Source organism: Larus michahellis, chromosome 10, assembly GCF_964199755.1.
Source record: "Larus michahellis chromosome 10, bLarMic1.1, whole genome shotgun sequence".
NCBI lineage: Eukaryota > Metazoa > Chordata > Aves > Charadriiformes > Laridae > Larus > Larus michahellis.
Window position 1 is genome coordinate 6,305,051 of NC_133905.1, and position 19,858 is coordinate 6,324,908.

General features: G+C 55.9%; 2 protein-coding genes across 5 annotated transcripts in view; both read right to left on the reverse strand.

Annotated features, from left to right (window-relative positions):
• Positions 1 to 6,413, reverse strand: part of FAM107A (family with sequence similarity 107 member A) — a 32,306-nt gene extending 25,893 nt beyond the window's left edge. The window contains exon 1 of the mRNA XM_074603008.1: positions 5,873 to 6,413. Coding sequence (XP_074459109.1) covers positions 5,873 to 5,896 — 24 coding nt within the window. The 5' untranslated portion in view covers positions 5,897 to 6,413. The remainder of the gene's footprint in view (positions 1 to 5,872) is intronic.
• Positions 6,414 to 8,808: 2,395 nt separating this feature from the next.
• On the reverse strand, positions 8,809 to 18,659 carry FAM3D (FAM3 metabolism regulating signaling molecule D). 4 transcript variants are annotated; one of them, XM_074602711.1, is made up of 12 exons: positions 18,566 to 18,659; positions 15,856 to 16,015; positions 14,639 to 14,696; positions 13,860 to 13,926; positions 13,008 to 13,115; positions 12,699 to 12,719; positions 11,906 to 12,029; positions 11,603 to 11,661; positions 11,164 to 11,214; positions 9,720 to 9,804; positions 9,450 to 9,576; positions 8,809 to 9,225 (listed from the first exon to the last, which is right to left on the reverse strand). In XM_074602711.1, the coding sequence occupies exons 4-12, from the start codon at positions 13,870 to 13,872 to the stop codon at positions 9,136 to 9,138; spliced, it is 678 nt and encodes a 225-aa protein (XP_074458812.1). In that variant the 5' UTR covers positions 13,873 to 13,926; positions 14,639 to 14,696; positions 15,856 to 16,015; positions 18,566 to 18,659; the 3' UTR covers positions 8,809 to 9,135. The 4 variants fall into 4 exon arrangements, with proteins under 4 accessions (XP_074458812.1, XP_074458813.1, XP_074458814.1 ...); XM_074602712.1 differs by having other exon boundaries at positions 14,639 to 14,713; XM_074602713.1 differs by lacking the exon at positions 14,639 to 14,696.
• Positions 18,660 to 19,858: the final 1,199 nt, after the last annotated feature.

Genomic DNA, 19,858 nt, shown 5'->3' on the forward strand with positions numbered 1-19,858 from the left:
ACAAGCTCCCCAGGAGCAGAGCGAAGCAACGAAGCCTTTAATTGCTTTAATCCGTCTTCATTTGAGGACCGCTGAGCCATCCCAGACCTGGCAGCTGCTGCATTTCCCATGCAGTGATCTTCCCGGTCTCCCCACGAGCGCACCGTGAACCTCCCTTCAGTCTGACCCCTCTTCCATGGCTCCCTTGCAGCCAGGGATGCTGCAGGCAGCATTGGCCGGTGCTGGCCTCTGCCCTTCCCTGGAGGGGCTGGTGGCACTGGTGGCTCCTCTGCATCCTGCCCAGCACCTTCAACCATGGATCAAACCCCCGTATCTCAGTTTCTCACGTGCAGACCGGTGAGACGTGCTCATTGCCTTACTGGCAGGGGGGGCTGCATGTCCTGCACTTGTGTGCGCACCGCCGCGCCACGTCAGGGCAAAGGCAGCAGTCTCGAGAGTGGGTATGGGTATCGGGGCGGCTGGTCTTGCACCGTGATGAAGGCTGCGGCACACGGGCCGCTGATCCCACACAGCTGCAGAAGCAGCAGTGCAGGTTGGGGATGGCAGAACCTTAAACTGGAGCAGCTGCGCCCAAATTAGTTCCCTGCCTGCACTGAACCCTTATAAGCCCTCACAGGACCAAAATGTCAGCCTCTCTGGAGGCAGGGACTGGGTTACGTTGGTTTACCTGTGCTGTCTGGGTACTTGGGATGAAGAGGTAAGAAATAAAGCTGTGATCCCTTTCCAGGAGCTAGAGCAACCCACTGTAATGAATGAGTTTGGCTTCTGAGGGCTGGGATGCTACAGCGTTTTATCTTACTTTCTTTGAAAGCTACAAAAGCCTGGAGCAGTGTCTCTGCTTAATCGGAGTCCCCATATGTCACCACCTGTGGGAATTTAAAGGGTTGAAGAAGAGAAAGGCGAGAAGAGAAAGGCGAGAAGAGGTAGGATAAACCCACCTTAGAGGGCTTCTGTGGAGGTTTTGGGACCTGCCCTGGTCCAGCTCTCCCGCTCTGGGCTGTGCTGTGTCGGACAGATGGCACAGCTTACAGGTGTTTGCCATCTCATGAGCCTGAACAGTTATTTGCTGGCTGTATGCTATTTTTGCCCAGAAATGGGCTTTTCATCAATGATCTCTCTACCCTCATGAGGCACTTGGGACTTTTCTGGTATGCAAAGTCGTCAGCTCTCGTTCCTGTCGCTCTGAACCAAGGCTTGTTGCAGGCAACAGCTCTCCCTGAGCGGTGCCATGCTCCAGGACACTGAAACGCTGTGATTCCCAGTTGCCATCTGATTTTTGGATTTGATCCCGGGGCCGGTGCCACCAGACAACTGGTGACTGTCGGTGGGGCTTGTTCTGCTCGTGAGCCTTGGCACCCGCAGTCCCTCTTTGCTGAAAGCGAAGTGGCAGCCTGGGCCCTTGAGGGGGATGGCTGCTGGTCCAGCGTCAGAGCAGGCAGGTCCCTCGGGGGGCTCTTGTGCTGCCCGGGCACAGGGATGCTTTGAAAGAGCTGGCAGGGACACCGGCTACCGGCTTTCTGAAATAGCTGTCAGGGAGAGCCAGGAAAATCCCGCTGTGCCTGCCGGTCTGTGGACACGATGGGACAGCAGTGTCCCAGCCCACTGCCGCCCCTGTAATGTCCCCTCTTGTGTGGGAGAGGCTGCTGGGCCACGGAGCCCCTCCTGCGTGTCCCAAGCTGCTGTGTTTCATGCTTCTTTGTCTTTCTGTGGTCGGTCTCTTCCATCCCTTCTGGGAGCAATTTAGGCCTTATTCCTCATCTCGTTTTTGAAGCGGTTTCAATTCCAGCTGCTGCCCATGCCGGTAGCCGAAGGGAAGATGCTGGTGACGACAGGTCCTGGGGCTGCCTCCTTTGGCCTCGTGTGATCGGTGCTGGTCCCTTCGTGGCAGTTTCTTCCCTGTGCTCCCCTGCACTGTCAGGAAACAGCCCTTTTCTTTCTCATTATAAACCTTTCCGCTGCCAGCCACAGACACAGCTCCTCTTGTTTGCCTTACTCCTGTGCTTTCCAAAACAAGGGCCCAGGGTTTTTGTAGTCGGGATAAGAGTTTCTAAGTTCTTGAATGGCAACAACCAGCTTTTTGGTCAATCTGGATCTTTCATTTAATAATATACACTTTTAAAACTTTCCCTTTAAATGTTGCCTTGGCTTCTTGGAGCTCTGCTCCCCGTTGGACCGCGATTTTTGCAGCCGGTCAAGAAAAGTGACGGTGCTGAGCGGGGCAGATGCTGCTGTAGCTGGAGTTACCCTGCACGTGTGCACCCGGCGCTGGGGTGATGCCAAGCGGGATAGGTGTGTGCAGAGCTGAACTGTTCGGGTTAGTCCCACGGGAGGGATGTCTGCTTTCGGGTGTTCCCCTGTTGGGGGGGGGTGGTCTGGGGAAGGGAGTGCCTTGCTCGGCATTAAGCTGTGCTGTGAAAATGTGACTGCTGCTTGCTCCACCCTTCAGGATGGGTGGAAAACCCTGAAAATCACAACTTTTATCTCTTATTCTCTCCCTGCCCTGTGACAGCAGCAGACAGATGCCTTTTGAAGACATGGACCGTTCTCCTGGCAGACAATAAGACTGATAGATGCTTAGTAGGAACGTGACCCCGCTATTACGCACAGCTGAGCTCCTGGAAGGGCAGCAGCACTTATTTACCTGTTTGAGAGCCTGCTCCTGCTAACGAGGGGCAGAGCGAGAGAATTATTTCCCCCCTCCCACCCTTTTGCAGAGGAATTTTTTTAGGGCTTGCTTTTTATTCTGGAACTGAAGTGTTGATTTTTGTAGCCTTCACCTCCCTGATTGTGTGAATAACGTGTGATCGCTGGTGAGGAAACTTCATGAAGTGCGGTTAAATGTGTTGGTGGCAGCTTGGCAGGAGCCACAGTTGGTCTGAAATGGAGCTCTGCTCTGGGTCAGGCATGCTGGGGCGGCCGAGGGACACAGCCGTGTCCTGGGCCACCTTCTTTGTGCCCTGAAGAGAAGGGTGGGTGAAAGACCAGCGAGGGTGTCCCGTGTGAGCTGGGACACAGGCGAAAGCACTTCTCTGGCCTGGCTGTGGGGAATCCCTCACCAGTGGAATGAGTCGTGTTCGTGGGGAAATCCCACCAGTAGCTCGCAGAAATGCTGGTCCCGTCCCTCTGCAATGCTCAGACGGAGGAGTTTTAAAGGATGCTCTCAAAGCCCCTGTTTTCAGCATCGGCTGCCGGGTACTGTGTGTTGCCTGCACAAGCGGAGCCCCTCTCCCCGGCCCTGGCGTGCTGCCTCTTGTTGTTTTAAACCAGCGGCAGAGCAAAGCTCCCCGCTCGGCGGCAAGGCTAATCCCGGCTCATCTGACATTAGTGTAAACTGACACTCTTGGGAATTTGGGGACAGAAAACTTTCCCTGGGGAAACGGCTGCTATGCAAATCCTGCCTTGAGAAACTGGGGAAAAAAGCAGCGGAGAGGGGCAGGTGCCTGGAAACAACCCCCCCTCTGCTGCCCGGGGGTCCCGGACCGTCTTCCCGGGCATCCTGGGGAGCTGCTGCTGGGGAGGCTGCGCTTGCGGGATTATTTGAGGGTGGTTTTCCGTGGTGAGAGGGATGTTAGTGGCATTCCTGTGCCCAGTGGAGCTGGTGCTCTACAGAGCAGAGGAATCGGCAGGGAATCGGCCCCGGCTCCGCAGCATCCCTGAACCGGCCCCTGTGGAGTCGTTGCCTTGCAGCCAAGGGTACCCCAGCAGGGGACTATGTCCTGCTGGAGCCCCGTTGTTGGCTTGGACTCACGGGACAGTGGTGATACCAGAACAGGTTTTTTGGGAGCAGATGCAGCCTTTGAAAGTAGAAATGTCCTTGGAGCTACGCTGGCAGCTTTTCCGGTCCCTTTTGTTGTGGAGCTGGGGATTGCCTTGCACTCCACAATCCACTACTGTAATCCCCTTGGAGTGCTGCTCTGGTCTGAGCTTAAAAGGGGTGCAGCTGAGACTGCTAATGCAGGCAGCGCTGGCGAGGGGTGCTGAGCCTTCCTCCTGCTCCGTGCTTCCGAGCGGGTCCCCTCAGGGATGTAGCTGGTGGGTGGTGTCATGCCTGGCAGAGCCCCTGACCTGCCCTGTGCGGGGCTGTTCTACAAGGGCCGGGGGAAGGAGAAGTTTCCTGCCCATCACCGGGACCCAGCCTGGTCCTCTGGGAGGGCTGGGACCCACTGTTTGTGCCCGCCCTGGAAATACAGATATCTTTTTTCCATCCCCCACCAGCTTCGGCCTAAGGGTAATGCACCGACCCAGGAGCTGCCAGTCAGACGTCCCTGCTCGGTGCCAGCTGGGTGGTGGCACAGGCTTTTTTCCACCCGGGCAATGTTTGGGAGGCTGAAACGGGAGTGAAATCGCTGACCTTTTGGTGCCCATGAAAGTAAAACTGTCTCGGAGCTTTTTGGGGCTGCCAACGAGCGGAGGGTGAGCTGGCGTGACAGGAGACCCCGAGCTCCCGGGAGCCTTTCAAAGCCAGGCCATTCAGTGCCGGGCTGCGGCGGGATCGTGGTGTTTTGGGAAGAGGAAGCAATGGGGAAAGCTGTCTAAAAGCTGCCCAGTCTGGGGGTTGGGAGGCCGGTGGAGATCGCTTTGAATGCAGCGGGGCAGGACGGGGTGGCGCTGAGCCAAGCCTGACCTAACCAGCTTATTCCCCTGCTTTCGGTAATGCCCGTACAAATGCGCTGAGGCCTGAAGGTCGCGGCTGCGTGAGCAAAGGTCTGGGGATTAGCTGTGGGCAGAGCGCGGCTCCTCCCAGGTCTGCTGCCGTAGCCCTGAGCCCCGGGAACCACCGTGTGCTGGAGCCAGCGCGGCATTGGCACCTCGGACGGGTGAGGAGAAACAGGGGGCTGGCTGGGAGCATCACCTCCTGTACCTGCTGCTTCTCTGAGGTCCAGGAAAATAGTGGAATGTTTGCTTGTCCCACATCAGCACTGATTTTCGTCCTGGGTGTTGGTAACACTGGCCAGTGGGTTGCTTTTATGCCTGTCTCCCCTGCAACTCTGTCTGGCTCCGGTTTTGGTGGAAAGCCCAGCAGGTTTGCAGACTTCTGTAAGGCACCTGCTATGGATGTGTGCACACCTCTGAAGGCCACAGACCCTGCCCGGCTGAGCATGCAGGGTCCCACCTGGGGCAAAGGGTCACTGCTGTCCCTGTTGCAATAGAAGTCACTGACCTAGTGCGGTACGCGAGTGCGTTTCTCTTAGCGGTGGGGGACAAGCTACATAAATCTAATACCAGATCAGGGCATCACAACTGAATGTCGATGATGCGCGTCTAGGCGCCGACATCGTCAGGCATCACTGCAAAATGACATCTAACAGCATCCTCAGCACAACCTCTCTAGCCGCCTCCGCTCGGCTCTGACTCCGTAAAGCCCCATTTCCTTTCGGAGCTGTTTGACCGCTGTCCCCGGGGAATTTGTGGGAGAGGGAGATGCGCGTGGGTGCTGTGGGACCTGCCCCGGCTCCTCCCCATCGTGGCAGGGAGCTGGCAGCAATTCACAGGCTGAGAAATACTTGGGGCTCGGTCTGCACCGCATCTGTGGGAGACACAGGAGATCCAGGCTGCCGGATGTGCTCGGGGCAAGCCTGATGTTTCTCCCCAGAAAGCCAGACTCTGCCTGTCCTAACGCAATGCTCTGATCCCCTCGTCCCTGTCCTGAAATCCCCCGCAGGCCCCGATGCTGAGCCCATCAGGTGGAATTACTTAATCCAGCCCTGACAAGGGGCGCCCGCACCCAGGAGCGGCTCCCTCTCCACTAATCCCTGGCTGCCATCAGCCGCCTCAGAACGCGTGGGGCAAAACAAGCAACACGTGAGCGGACGGTGCCTTCTCCATCATCCCGCCACCGCTTCAGCAGCCCCCAATAAAACTGCCCCATTACCTTTTTCCCGTGAGCCGCCCCCATGGTCCGACGTGCCGGCTGTGCCCTGCTCACCCGGGGCGTGGGACCGGCCGGTTCCCCGTGGTCACCAGCCCCGTTACTCCCGGGGGGATGAGCAGCGGTGCAGCTCCCAGCCCCTTGGCGGCCGCTGCGGGGAGACGTGGGTGAAATCCAGCCTGTCTGCAGCGGGGTCGGGCGGGAAAGCTTGCTTTTCCTCCCTTCTCCTAGCACGTGGAGAACTCATTTTCTTCGTGCACCTAACGGCTGGCTCGCGCCCAGGCTCTGCCCGGGCACAAAGGCAGCTTTCATACTGCGGATGCCCAGTTTCTAAGCCAGGATCCGTATTTTGAGAGGCTGTGGGAGATTACAATAATTGCACTTGACAGGGCAAGATGTCACAGGACACGGATTCGCCCGGCTGCGGGGCCCCGGCACCCGTCGGTCTTTGCCTGTGGCATCCTTCCTTGCTGCTGCTTTGCCGAAATAAACCCCTACCACCCAAATAAGTCAGGATTATCCCTCTGCTACCCGCCTGCAGCCTGGCTCTTGGCTCCTGTGGCAGCACTGGGTTTTGCAAACTTTGCTCCCGCAAATGCCCCGGGCTGCCCGTTTGCTGCCGGAGCCCACCGTGGCCCCTGGGGAGCCCAGGTTACCCGGAGCTGTGTCCTGGGGGGGCCGGGCAGCTCAGGGCTTGTGTTCACTGAAGTCTCTGGGGGACGCGGCACTGTGAAAGGCAGCCAGGCAGGTGCCTGTCTCTGCAGTGATACAGCTTTTAAAATGCCAAGGTACTAAAGAAAAAATTAATTTGGGGATCGCTGTCCCCGCACCCACCGCTCTTTTCAGATCTTTTTAAAAAAAAACGAGCAAGTTAAATTTGACTCCTGAAGTCATATTTATGCCCCCGCCTCCCAGATTCTGGACTTTTGAAAAGCTCCGATTTATTTATTGGGACACAGCGACTTCGGCAGGAATGGCTCTTCAAAACACTGGCTGTTGATTAAGGTCCCTGCACAGGAGTTGCACTTTCAGCTCTCCCTATTTCTTGGAAATAGCGATGTACCTTAGTAACTGCTCCGTGATGGATTCAGAGCTCGTTTCAACCGTCTGTAGCATGCTGAAACGTAAGTTTCCTTTGTTTTGGCTTTAAACCAGCTTTCTGATGTGCATTGCAAAGGGCGAGGAAGAGTTTCCTGCAGCTGAAAGGGGCTGGTTGTTTTCTGGGCTGCAGCCGATGCCGGGTGCTGCTTTACCCCATGCAGCCGCCTTTACAGCTCTTAGGCTGTTTTCGGTTTGGCTTGCGAGCGAATCTAGATCCTTTGAGGGGGCTTAAAATAGTTGGCATATTTATGCTGGCAGCGCGGCGGGGCTGTGTGATGTGAGGGCTGTTGTGTCTGTTGCGTTGTGTTATTTCTCGCTGCTGCCGCGGGTAGGGATGATTCAGCGCCGGGGATTAACCGCTGCTGTTGCAGCAGATTTAGGGTTTAATTTATGGCAGAGGCTTCCTTCGGTGCGGTCAGGTGCACGTTAAGAGCGCAGGAGGATAAGCTGGGATAAAATACTACAGCTATCGGGGAATTCCTCTCTGATGGCTCTTTTGGAGTTTTGTTTCAGTTTTGCCTTTGGAAGTTCTTATAGGTGTTACACAATTTATTTTTTGATTTTTTTTTTTTTTTCCTTGTTTAGGTTGCCTCGCTGATTTTGGATGGTGGTGTGCTGGGTTTTGGATCCAGGGTTTTGGATCCAGCGTTTCATCCTAAGGCGGCTGGCGCGGGACAGGCTGTGTCTCTTCCTGGCCTTATTCTGCCAGTGCTCCTCACTTCTTCTGCTCCCCTGGGGTGACCCGAGGGCTCAGATAACCCGCGTGAGCCGCCTGTTAGAAGCTGGGCTGGGGCAAACCCTGCAGAGGCAGAAAAGGCTGTGCCAGGATTGTCTCGTTACCCTGCACGGCTCCAAGTGCTCCAGCAGAAATGCTCCACCCTCACGTTCTGCAAAACTGCTGGTCTGCTTTAAAGAACGGGGAAAACCCAGATACAATCAGAGGAAATCAAAGTCTGTGTATGATGCAAATTTATCCGTGACCATGACAACAGATAAGCCCGGGCCATTGCAGCTTATGAGACCTCAGCGGTGCTGGCACTCGGGGAGGCTTTGGGCACAGATGGTGCTTGGCTGAAGGCACCCAGACACGAACGGGGGGCAGATGCTCCCCCAGGACCTCCTCAGCGTTGGGCAGCAGCATGGGAACCACGCTGGAAGGGAGGGCTGCGGGGCTTTGCTGGCTTGCATTTGGGCAGGGATCTCTCCTCTCCCGGCGGTGTTGGCCGGCCCTGGGTCGGGGTGCAGCTCCCGGAGCAAAGCGGGTGTGTGGGTGCCCACAGTGAGGTGCCAGCCCGGGTGTGTTGTATCCCTCCAGACCGATGCTGGCTCCGGCTCTCCTGGTAAAAGGCTCCCACCTATTGGTTATGCTGCACAACTTCAGCTGCCTGAGGAACTTGCACATCCCTCCCTCCCTCTTTGAGGGCAATGTCAGGTTGGCACATCCCTGGCGTTACCCTGACCTTTGATGCGGATGTGCCGTGTAGGATTTAGCTTGGATTTAATCCAGGATTGATGCAACCAGTTGGGGAAATGCTTAGGTCTGCAAATATTAACCTACTTTGCTGCAAGCCATCCCTGTGGCCATCTGGCCTATTGCAGCTGTAGGAGACAGCGCGGTAGGAATTTGGTAGGAGCTCCAGGGGGAAACCACCGAAGTCTGAGCATCCCCAGGGATGAGTTTGCCCTGTGCCATGTGGGGAGGGGGAGCACCCGTGTGCAGCGCCGTGGGATGGGTGATGGTGATGCCTGGCTGTGGGCAGAAGACATGGCATGCTGTGCCTGCAGGGAAAAGCATGGTTTATGCTTGAAAATGGAAGCGAGAAGGCAGTGTTTTATAATTAGATATCTTATTTAAGAAATCTGAAAAACATTCTTGCAAAGTTTTTTGTTTAAGGACAGAAACATTGAATAACCTAAATTGACACATAAATGAGGACAGCTCGTCTGAAATGCGGCTGGGCATTTGTTCAGGCTCTGCAGGCTCTTGTACAGCTCTTCTCCAAGTCCTGCGCAGCCCCTGCTCGGAAACAGCGGGTCCCTGGGAGCAGGCAGCCACTGTTGGGCCGTGTGACCGGGCGGTGGCGGGGCCTGGGGTCGGTGCGGTGGGGCTGGTGTCCCTGCGAGACTGGTGGCAACTGCCCTCCGTGGCAGGCTGGGGCTGGATGCTAATGCATCTTCTTGGGGGTACAGCCCTCCATCTCCAGCATCTCAGGCCAGCCCTCATATTTATTTGTTTTCCGATCGTTTTTGATGTGCTGCAGGAAAAAAAGAGAGAGAGAGAGAGAGGGGAAAAAAATGAATGAGGAGGTTGGTGGCGCAGCACAAGTTTGCATCGTGGCAAAACTTGCAGCTTGGCTTGACGTGGGGGATAACACCGCTGGCCCACATCTTCTGCAGAGAGGTAGGTGAGATGTGGCTCAGGAGGTGCTATGAAGAGGATGGGAGCCTGCAGAGCTGGTGGCAGGGGAGGGCCATGTACCTCTTCAAAGGGGCTCTTGTTCTTCATCCCCTTGGCTCCCAAGAAGATCCAGTTGTCCCGGAAGCCCAGCTGCTTCACATGGTTGCTGCCCAGCTCCACAAAAAGTGCCCGTACTTTGTCATTCATCCTGAAAGAGGGTGAGAGGGTGTTAGTGTGGTGCCAGGTGAGTGTCCTCTCCCGTCCCCTCTCTGCTGCTGGCAGCAGCACCTCCAGCTCCCCACAGCTGCGGGTTTTTGAGGAGCCAGGTGTTGCTCCCAGGGCCAAACTCACTTGGTGGCAGGGTCATCGTAGCTGGCTGTCAGCACGATGGTGCCGGCCTTGATCTCTTGGAGGAAGGCATCCAGTTTGTTAACGTCTGGGAGAGAAGAGCATTAGGGAAAGAAAAAGGGATTTAGCAGGGGCTGCTGCATGGCAGCTGGGGGAGAACCTCCCCTGGGTGGGTGGGAAGTATCTTGGCTGTGCCAGTGCTAGCTGGGATTTGGCGTCGTGAGTCTGGGGAAGGATGGTCTCCCAGATGTGGCATTCCCCATCTTGTGCTCCCACATGGGTTCTCCTGCAGCGCCCGGGGCTGCCGCTTTCCTCCTGCCTGTACAACTGCAGGGGGGAATTTGCTCACTAAAGTTTGCTCACTCCCTGTGAGATCTCGTTGCCTGAATTCGATCCCAACACAAGAAATGAACCCCCTCGGCCGCAGAGCTGCCTGCCCTGCTGTCATGCCTTTGACTGTGTAGTGGGAATTATTCCTCATCCCACATCCCTGGGATGCTCGAGTCGAACGCCCCATCTAGTGGCACAGGAGCCGACTGCTGTCTCCTTCCCAGTGCCTCTCCCACCGCGTGTCTCGCTCACAAGCTCAGCCTGAAACCTCCTGATGTTGGTGTTCCTCCTTAAAACTCCGGCGTTACTAAGCATAGGTTGCAAAACCGAAAAGCAGAAAGTGATGGATCCCTGGGGAAGGCTCAAACAGCAAAGGGTAAATCAAAAGCACCGCAGTGGTGTCTTTAGCATGTGGTTTTGAGGAGTCCTGCCATAACTCTGGGGAGTTTGGTAACAGCTTTGCAACAGTGGTGGGATTACAGCATCCTGCAGGTCAGTGCCAGCCGGGCTGTGAGCGGGTGCTGCCCCGGCTCAGGGCATCTTGCTGTTAGGAAGATTTGTTTTTTTGAAGCTGGCAGCACAGGGATGTGGTCTTTGCTGTCACCAGGCTCTGCTCCCTGTGCCCAGCCTGGCTGGGGCTGGGGGCCACATCTCCCCTGCCGTGCCCTGAGCTCATCATTTATCCTCCTGTGAAAGCCAGGGAAACAAGCTGCTGCTCGGATAACACCAGCATTCAAAAACCGAGTTGAAAGTTGCAAAATCTCAGGATTAGTGTAACTACCTGATCTCAGAAAGTAACCTCTCTCAGGTCTCAAGTGCCCTGGTTTATTCAGTTTAGTGGAATTATGTTTTGCAGGCTATTCCGTGCACGTAAAAGGAGCGAGAAGCCAACCTTGGATGTGGATGCGTTAGGAGGACTCCAGGTTCAACGGCCTTAGGGAAAGCCGAGCTTTTACCACCTGAGCTGGCAATCCTGATCAAAGTCCACTAGACTTTATCTTAAATACACGCCAGAGGAATAGCCTAAGTGGCCGTCAGCCCGCAGTGCCGGGGGTGAGGCGGGGTGAGCCCGCAGTGAGGGCTGGGAGCCCCTGAGCAGCAAAGCGACCGCACTTACCTCCGGAGTACATGTCGAATGCGCCCGTTTTCAGGAGATTCCCGTCTGTTCCTGAAAGGTTAAAATTGAAGACAGAGCACAGTGAGTTTGCACTGGGGTGGCTCTAGGCTTTGCCTGGCCACCGGCTTGGGGTTCCTGCTGCAAAAGGCTTTGCTCTTCCCTCAGTCTGTCATATTTGCTGCGATGGCAAACGCGTTGCTTGGTGGAGTTCACGGAGCCATCGCGCACGACCCAGGTGGGTTTGTTCCCATCTCCCTGGCAGTGCTTGCAACCATCATTGTGGCTGTGCACCCCGTGGGACACCTGACTGATGTGTTTTTGGCTTAGCCACGGTGCCTGGGACAGGGTCCCCAGTGGCCTGTTCCCTCCCTGGGGAACCAGGGAGCAGGGAGCGGGACCCCGGGCATGGGGAGAGGGGGGTTAGTGCCCCCTGACTCACCGTTCACCAGCGCGATGTTCAGGCCTCTGCCAATGTTGTTTTTCACGCTGCTCATGAGGCTGGAAAGGAAAGCAGAGAGCACCAGTAAGTGCAGGGATGCCCTGGAGGTGCTGGCGCCAGTGAAACTGTGATGGGGCAAAGCAGCCGCAGACAGCAAAATATCCCCGTAAGCGGCAGCAAAGAAAACGATTTCCAAATTTTTTTTTTTTAACCACAAACGCGCTGTGATGGCCATCAATGTGCTTGGCAGGGGCCAAACGTGCCCTGTTCAAGCCCAGGCCATCCCTGCCCTGTGCTGCTCACATCCTGTCGTCGAAGCAGATGGAGGGTCCCACCACGTTTGCAGCGCCGCTGATGATCTTGAAGGCAAAATAGTTCGGTGGGCAGCTCTTCTGGTTCCCGCACTTGTGCCGAGGTGGCTGCTGGCCTGCAAGGGAGGAGTGGAGCTGGAAGCCATGGCGTTGGCCCCAGGGGGGGACACCAGCTGTGTCCTCAAGGGGCTGAGCAGGGCTGTCACTGGGGCACATTGGGCCACTAAGGGGGCAACACCTGGACCAGCTTCTCGCATGAAGGAGACTTGTCCTGGGGCTGGGACAAGCTTCTTGTTTGAGGTTTATGGTGCCAAGACGTGGGGTGGGATGGGCTGGCCGGCGTGCCAGGTGCCACCCCGGGTGTGAGCAGCAGGACGGCACAGCTGATGCCATGGGGATTGCAGAGGGCTGTGTGCCAGGGAGCGTTCGGAGCTCATTCAAGGCCAGCTTCTTGCGACTTTTTCTGCCCAGAGCTTCCCTGTTCTTGGCCAGGGCAGGGACCTGTGTCATGCTGCCCAGACCAGGGCCTCTGACCCATGCCCTGCTGTAGTCTGTGGCCCAGGGGTGCTTCTGCTGGGGCAGGGGGATCGTGTGAGTGTTTGTGTGCTTGCAGAGCCCACCAAAGGCACTGCTGCTGTGTGCAATAATGGAGTTTTCCTGCGTTTGGGAGGGTGGGATTTTGCCTTGGGAAAGGGGCTCTCAAGGACAGCTATTGCTCTTCTGCCATTGCCCTCAGCCCCGGAGAGGTGTTGCATGATGGAGATGAAGACGAGAGCAGTACTCACTTCTGACCTTGTTGGTGACACCTGTGGGTACGAAGCAGGAGGGTTAGACACCCCGGAGAGCTGCTGGCTCTTCCCCAATCCGTCCATCTGAAACCTCTCTCCATGGCTGTGAGCATCCCCAGAGCTACCTGCCCCAGTGCAGCTTCCCAATGCGCTGGTCCCTCCCTGCCCTGATGGTCACAGCTGCAGGCTACAGCCTTGGCCAGTGCAAATGTTCGTGGCAACTACATGCATCTGTGGGGTCTGGCTTGCAATGGGGCCACCCACACCCTCCCTCCGGACCCATCCACACCCCCACCATCACCTCACCCAGCCAGCTCCGCAGGCTCATGAATTTCCTGCTGTGATCGAAGTATGCCTGCATGATGAACCATGTGCCCAGCAGCGTGATGAGCAGTACCAGGATCCGAACGATGCCTGTGAGGGGTGGGAGAGGAGCCAGGTGAGAGCAGCAGCAGCAGCGTGGGCCGGGGACTGGACCATCCCTCTGGCTTCTTGGAGACTTAGTCTGTGTGTCCCCAGGTTACCCAAGCACAGGGTGGCAGCCAGTGCTTGTGTGGCATGTTAACCCTCCTTCCTTCATCCTCTGCTAACCCTCCTTCCTTCATTCTCTGAAAGGACTCTGGATCTTTTAATCAATATCTCTAGGCGTGTGGAGATGTTCAGATAGGCATTGCCCTTCTACCGGGAGGCACTATTCATATTTCTCTCTGCATTAAAGTAAATCTGATAATTAGTTACAAAGCTATGTAAATCCAAATATTTCTTACATTCCCAGCGCTGGGAAGGCTGCTATCCCCCAATTAGTCACTAGCTACAGCTGAGCAGCTGCTAATACAAATGTGATTGGCATTTGGCTTTAAAGCAGCGCTCATCGGAGCAAAACGTTCCAGTCCTGCACGGAAAGAGAGTAGAAAAATATACTTCTATTGCAGCTGAATGGCTCTTATGGAACCAGGAACGTCTCAATAGCCATCTCTTCCCAGCCGCAGAGGGTTTCACTGGGAAAAATACAATAGGTTGAAATCTACACAAATCTTTTAAAAACCTTATAGAAAGGCCCTTGCCCATGGCGCTGGCAGGGGAAGCTCAGGATACCCTGGAAGAGAGCGGCAGAAAGAACTGTAGAAAAATGGACAAAGTAAATGTCTCCCTTCTTACCTGTCACCCGCATGGTGGTGGGGAGAGAGAGCCCAACCGAGGGGGTGGGACACAGTCACAAGTCACCCTGAGGACAAAGAAGGAAATACCATAAAGCCTACCTGTAACCCACCTAAGCCAGGCAGGTATTAGATGAAACAATAATTGCTATGTTTAAGCATATTCGCAATCACTAAGAGGTCACCAAACACGTATAAAGTCCTAACAGGCACATGTGCTTGGTGCCACCCTGGCGTTGAAGTCCTGGCTCCCGTATGGTGGAGCAGGCTGCCCCGATGAAGATTACTTCATTTTTAAGCCTCTGAACTCTTCACTGTGGCTGTCTGCTGCCCTGTGCCTTCCCGTTCCACATCCTTCTCTCAGTAACGCTTTTCTATTGCCATGAGCTCAAGGAGCACATTTTCAATCATGGCTTTGCTGCATCTTATTCCGATTTCCTTCTGTGATTATGCAAAGCAGGTTTCAGATATTAGGAGCTGCAAAATGCCGTCTGAGGACAAGCTGCGATTTGGCCTGGCCCAGTCAGAGGAATCTGCGGGAACAAGCTTGTCCTCCTTAAAACCAGACAGGGAAGGGTGTCCCTGCCCAGGGCAGGGGGGCTGGAACTAGATGATCTTTTAATGTTCCAGCCCAACCCAAACCAGTCTATGATTCTACGATGATTTCCTACCCAAGCGAGTCTGTCTGCCCCCCTCCCTCCCACTGCCAGCCCTGATGGATGGGACAGGCGCCTCCCACCCCACGCACCGGGCTCCTGGGGGCTGGGGACCCACTCCTACCTGTGAAGTTTGGGGATGCAGCCTGGTGAACGTCCGTCCTGGAAACCACCCTGGAGTCCTAAGGCGAATTGTCACCTGTGAGACTTGTGCTCAGAGTTGAAGAGCCAAGTATTAACTAAAGCAGCCTTTTCGTGAGGCTCGGCATAGAAAAATTTGTAAAAAAGCTGTGCTGAGAGTTGCTTTTCCTCTTTGAAGGGTAAATAAGGAGCAATGGATTGTCGCAGGGCTGGGCTGAAAGTTGATTTCAGGCTGCTGCGTCACGAGGAAGAAGAGAACTTTGCCTCCTGCCCAGCCCTGCTGCGGGTCCCTCCCAGGGCTTGACTTCAGGGAAAGTGCCCGTGGCCACGTGGTTGACCGTGGCCATGGAATGTCCTCCCTCGGGTGCCCTGGCATCTCCCGTGGTGGGATGTTCCTCCTTTTGCTTCCCCTGCACCCTGGGGTAAGTGGCAGCATCGCTGTATGAGGCTTTTAGGCAGCCTTAAAAACAAAGAGGAAACCAATCTGCGCTGCAGGAGGAAAGCTGCCACTTTCCTGCTTGGCCTCAGACCCTGGAGGGAGTTTGCAGCGGGCCAGGGTGGCCGGTGCCTGGCGGAGCGGCTGTCGGAAGCTGGAGCCCAGCACTGCTCCCCACGAGGCCCCTCCACAGCGGCAAGGAGGAGCTGCCGAAGCCGCTCCGGCGGGAGCTAACGGCTTCCCATGGGAGCGTGGCCTCATGGCTTATCTGCATTTTAAAGGAAACCTTGGAAGGTATTTGTGTACCCTCCTGGATAACGGCAGTGTGGTTTTGATAGCGTATCAGCCCAGCGCACTTGCTTCCCAGCAGCATCTCGGTTCTCTCTGCAGCTGCTCCTCCCCGGGCTGAGTGGCCGTGAGCAGGGATCTGTCTCCGCAGGAGGCGGCACAGGGGTCCGCAGCCCCCACAGCCCTCCCCTGTGCCACCTTGTCCTGGCCCATCCCAGCCCCCCGGCACGGTATCCCTGAAATGGGTTTTAACCTCATGTCAGAGCTGACGTGAAAAAGCCCATTTCACTGAGGCAGTGGAAGAGCCAGAGACCTGAAAATGGGCAGTTTAAAGGTTTTGGAGCATGGATACTGCCCGCAGCTGGATCTGGCAGGACAGCACCAGGCTCCTGCCTTTTGTTCCTTCCAGCATGAAGTTTTGCTTTTTAAACGCAAGGAGCCTGTCCCGCGGCTGGCTCCCCAGCCCAGTGCCTCACCTGGCGGTGCGGTGGGTGTGACGGGAGCAGCAGGGCAGTCCTTGAAATCCCCCTTGGCACGTCGCAAAGTCTTCGAAACTGGTATCGGTTTGCTTTCGGAGCTTGTCGAGTTCCCCTTCAATTCCCCCGAGCAGAGCCTGGAGCTGGGCAGGGTTCAGACCTGGGCCGTGGTTTGGACACAGTGAGCGGAGCAGAACTCCCCTGGGTTTGCAAATCTGTCCCTGTTTGTCCCTGCCGCTGCGGGGGACACCGGCCTCACCAGGGCCCGTCGCACAGTGCTCTCCTTTGCCAAATGTTTGTTTTTTTTTTCCTATGCACATATTGATTTCATTGCAGAGGAAGAGAAATGGAAAAATAAAATGATAAACTTTACTGCTTTAGAGAGTAATTTAATTATTGGGCTATTTATCTTCACCTTAATCCCGGGTAAAATTTATTGGGCAAAGTCCCTGGATTGCGAAATTCCTGGAACCTAACTGTCTTACAAGAGGGTAGCTCTCTCCTGGGATTTTTATGATATTCTCTTTTAATCGTTCAGAATGATTTTTTTTTTGTTGGCCAAGACTGTGATGGAAAAAAAAGGCTGTATTCTGGCATCTGCCAGAGAGTGACAGGAGAGGCAGAAAGGAAGGAACTGTGGTGGGTGATAAACAGAGTTATTTGTCTAATAAACCTGAAACCTATTTGCTTAAAAACCGTTCCAGGAACAAAAAGGTTCTCAGACAAATACTGCTAAAGAGCTTCATGGCGTTGTAAGGCGAAACTCCACCCCGAGCCCGCTCAGGACTGAAGTGCCGCTCGGCAGCGCTGAACTATGGCTGCCAAGAGGAAGCCCAGGCAGATCGCTGCCCTCCCAGGGAGGGTCTCTGGGATGCGGTGGGCAAATGTGCCTGTTTCCTTCCAGCACCAGAGGAAAACTTCACCTCTCTTCCCCAGAAACTTCTGGCATTGTTGGTTTTGGTTTGTTTTGGCTTTTTTCCTGCTTTCGAGCCCCACACATCTGTCTCTCTCCCAGCAGCAGGTCCCTGACCACGCTCGAGCCTTCATTTTGGTGCAGGGGTGGGGATGTGGCTCCAAAGAGGGCGGCTGCCAGATGTCACCCGTGCCCACACCCAGCGAGTCACTGCTCCAAAAATCCGGGGTTTTCTCTGAAACCGAATGCAGGGGTGCAGAATACGGGCCAGTGCAGGATGAGTTCACATCCCCTCTGTGTCCAGGGCTGGTCCCACCACAGGGGAATGGAGGATGCGATGATGCCATTTTTAGTCTTGAAAGGCGTCAATCCGACTGAGCTTTGCGGAGTTACTCAAGCAGAGAATGCTGTTTGCCAGAGGGCTTATAAATTCCTCAGCTCATAAAAATGCTTGGCCAGCTGCTGCACCCGCCAAAGGGCTGGAGAGGGCATCTTACGGTGAGCCCCCCCCAGCATAAGTCAATCGTTAACTAGGGTGAGGCCTGATCCTGAAACGGAAGCCAACCAGGATGCAGGTGGTGGCGGGCAGGGGCGCGGGGCTGGGGCCAGCTGCGGTGGCAGGACCGCAGCCAAGGTGGGACGGGACACCTGGAAGTGCCGCTGGGGAAGCTGGGCCGTGGGGCCGGTGCAAAGGGCACGGGCTCGTTCCAAGGTGGGACGGGACACCTGGAAGTGCCACCGGGGAAGCTGGGCCATGGGGCCGGTGCAGAGGGCACAGGCTGTTTTCAGTGGCTGCTGCGGGTGCATCCCTGCCCGCTGCCTGCCACGGGGCTGGCACGGCCCATGCGACACATGGCTGCCAGAGGAGCGTCACCCATGCATGGCTGCCACCGATTCGGTCCCTTGTTCTTTTATTTGTTGTTGGCAGCCGCTTGTCCAGCTCTCTGTACATGTCACTGAGCCCAAAGGTAAATCACTGCCAGCTCCCCTCTCCCGTGAGGTTTCCCCCAAGCAGTGAATCGAGAGCTGTGGCAGCGGTGAGAGATGGAGGGGAGCGATCTCATCCCCGCTGGCGTGGGAATGGTGGCCAGCAGCTCGGTGGCCATCCCCTGTGCCGTGAATTGCAGGCTGTATCAAAGCCACCCGTGCCAAAAGCCCAGGGCAAAAGGAGGGACAGTCGGGCTGGCAGCAAGCTGGCTGCTGGGAAGAGGCTGAGGGCCCAGGGGCAAGCGTGGGCTGCGCAGTCGTCATTCCACTGGGCAGCCGCGGCAAAAGGCTCTGGTTTTTAGTGATTGCACAGACGGGAGGACCTGAAATGCAATTTTTTGGCAGCTAGCAAAGCCCTGGGTGCCAGCACCCTGAGGGCTCCCGGTCGGTGCCTGGGAGGTGTCCCGGCAGTCGGGGCTGTGCGCTGGAGCGCTGCATAGGGAACACCCTGCAAATCCATCCAAAGCCATGCTAGATACAGGGGGTCTGACCTGGACCATGCATCACGCAGCTGATTCTACCACATATCCCACAACGGGTGGAAACATGGACTTAAACCTTGCTGTTAATACGGGTAATTCATTAATTCTATGAAACCTGCACAGCTGCACCCCGCAGAAAGGATGCCAGCGCATGGGGTCTCTCCTTCACCTGCACACTATGAGAGGGAGGAACAACTAAAACTCTCCCTGTGTTACCCTCTAAACTGCCAGCAAGTCAAAAGAAAAGCGCTGCAGAAGGGCATTATTCCTGCCGTGCTCTAGAAACCCCATTTCCGTGAGGCGGTGGGGACAGGACAAGCCTACCTACCTCTCAGCGTCCCGGGCACGCCGTCCCTCTCGGCAGGCTGCGTGGGTGTCGGGGCATCCCGGCGAACTGGTGCTCGGCGGTGTGGCTGCCCAGCCTGGCACAGCCTTTCATGACTCACGGCACCTCCCCAAAACTTATCTCGCTTCCCAGCACGGGGCTGGGCATCCCCGCGTGCCGCCCAAACGGCACAGTGACCGGCAGCGGCTGGGAGCAGCTGTCCCACGGGAGGGGGGGGAAAAAGGCATTGCTGTGGCTGTGAGCTCAGGCGTTTCCTTTGGAGGTTTTCCCTGCTGTGGCACTCGCTTTTTTTTTGCCATATCAGAAGAGGAAAACCTCTCCCGAGGTCCGGAGGCCCGAGCCCTCTGCACTCGCACGAAGCCAGCACACGGGCAGCGTGGCTGGCGGAGGGTGCTGCAACCCGAGCGGTTGGGCACGAAGCCAGGACTAGTGTCCCCCGGCATGGGGCAAATGCAGAATAACCCGATCGGGCGGGTTTTTCCCCCCCCGGGCTGTGCTGTACGTGTGCGGGCTGGCCCTGCGCGCCACTTGACTGCATCTCGTTTGCAGGAGGCTGGAGGTTCCCGTCTCAAATAAGCATTTCTTTATCCAGCAACAGTCCTGAACTCCAAAGGAGTCCTCAGTTAACTGTAGAGATATAGATTTAGGCCTTTTTCTTTTTAATCATTTATTGTTATTATTATGTTTCTGAAGGAAGAAATCGCTCCTTGGAGACTCCCGCTCCGCAGTTAGCGCCAGAGGTTCCATACATTTTCCAAAGCTGAACCTCCTTTACCTGGCAGCCGAGAACAAAAGCATTCCCACTCGTTTTTCCTTTTTCTTTTCCGCTCCCATCACTGAGGTGAACCAAATGGCTTCTCTTGGAGCTTTTAAAGCAATTTTCGGCCAAAAGCCATCAGAGGAGACTTGGGGCCATGTGGCGGAGGGCTGGAGCAGAGCCCCTGTGGGACCGACACTGCTCCATGGGAATTAGTTTAATACCTGAGGGTGCTCTCTGTAGAAAACGCCGCACTGAGCTTTTCTTTGCCTCCCCCCGGTGCTGTTCCCGGGGTGCAGGACGCAGCCGGAGTGCTGGGAAATCGCAGCCTCCGAACCGAAACCTTCCAGACGGGGAGCAGGAAAGCAAACACAGGCCTAGACTTTGCGTTGGGATAATTATTGCCCTTGGAAGGAAATTTTAGTTGCGGTGAGAGTCAGGGCTTAAACAGCGCAGTCTAAATCAGAAACCTCCTCACTCTCCGGGGAAATATCCTTCCTATTAGTTTGTTTAGCTGC

Excerpts from the sequence above, each read along its gene's own strand:
- FAM3D (XM_074602713.1), bottom strand. Across the intron at positions 12,720-13,007 it reads GAGCCTGCGGAGCTGGCTGG|GTGTCACCAACAAGGTCAGA; the intron begins GTGAGGTGATGG and ends TCGTACCCACAG. Across the intron at positions 11,662-11,905 it reads ATCTGCTTCGACGACAGGAT|CCTCATGAGCAGCGTGAAAA; the intron begins GTGAGCAGCACA and ends TTTCCTTTCCAG.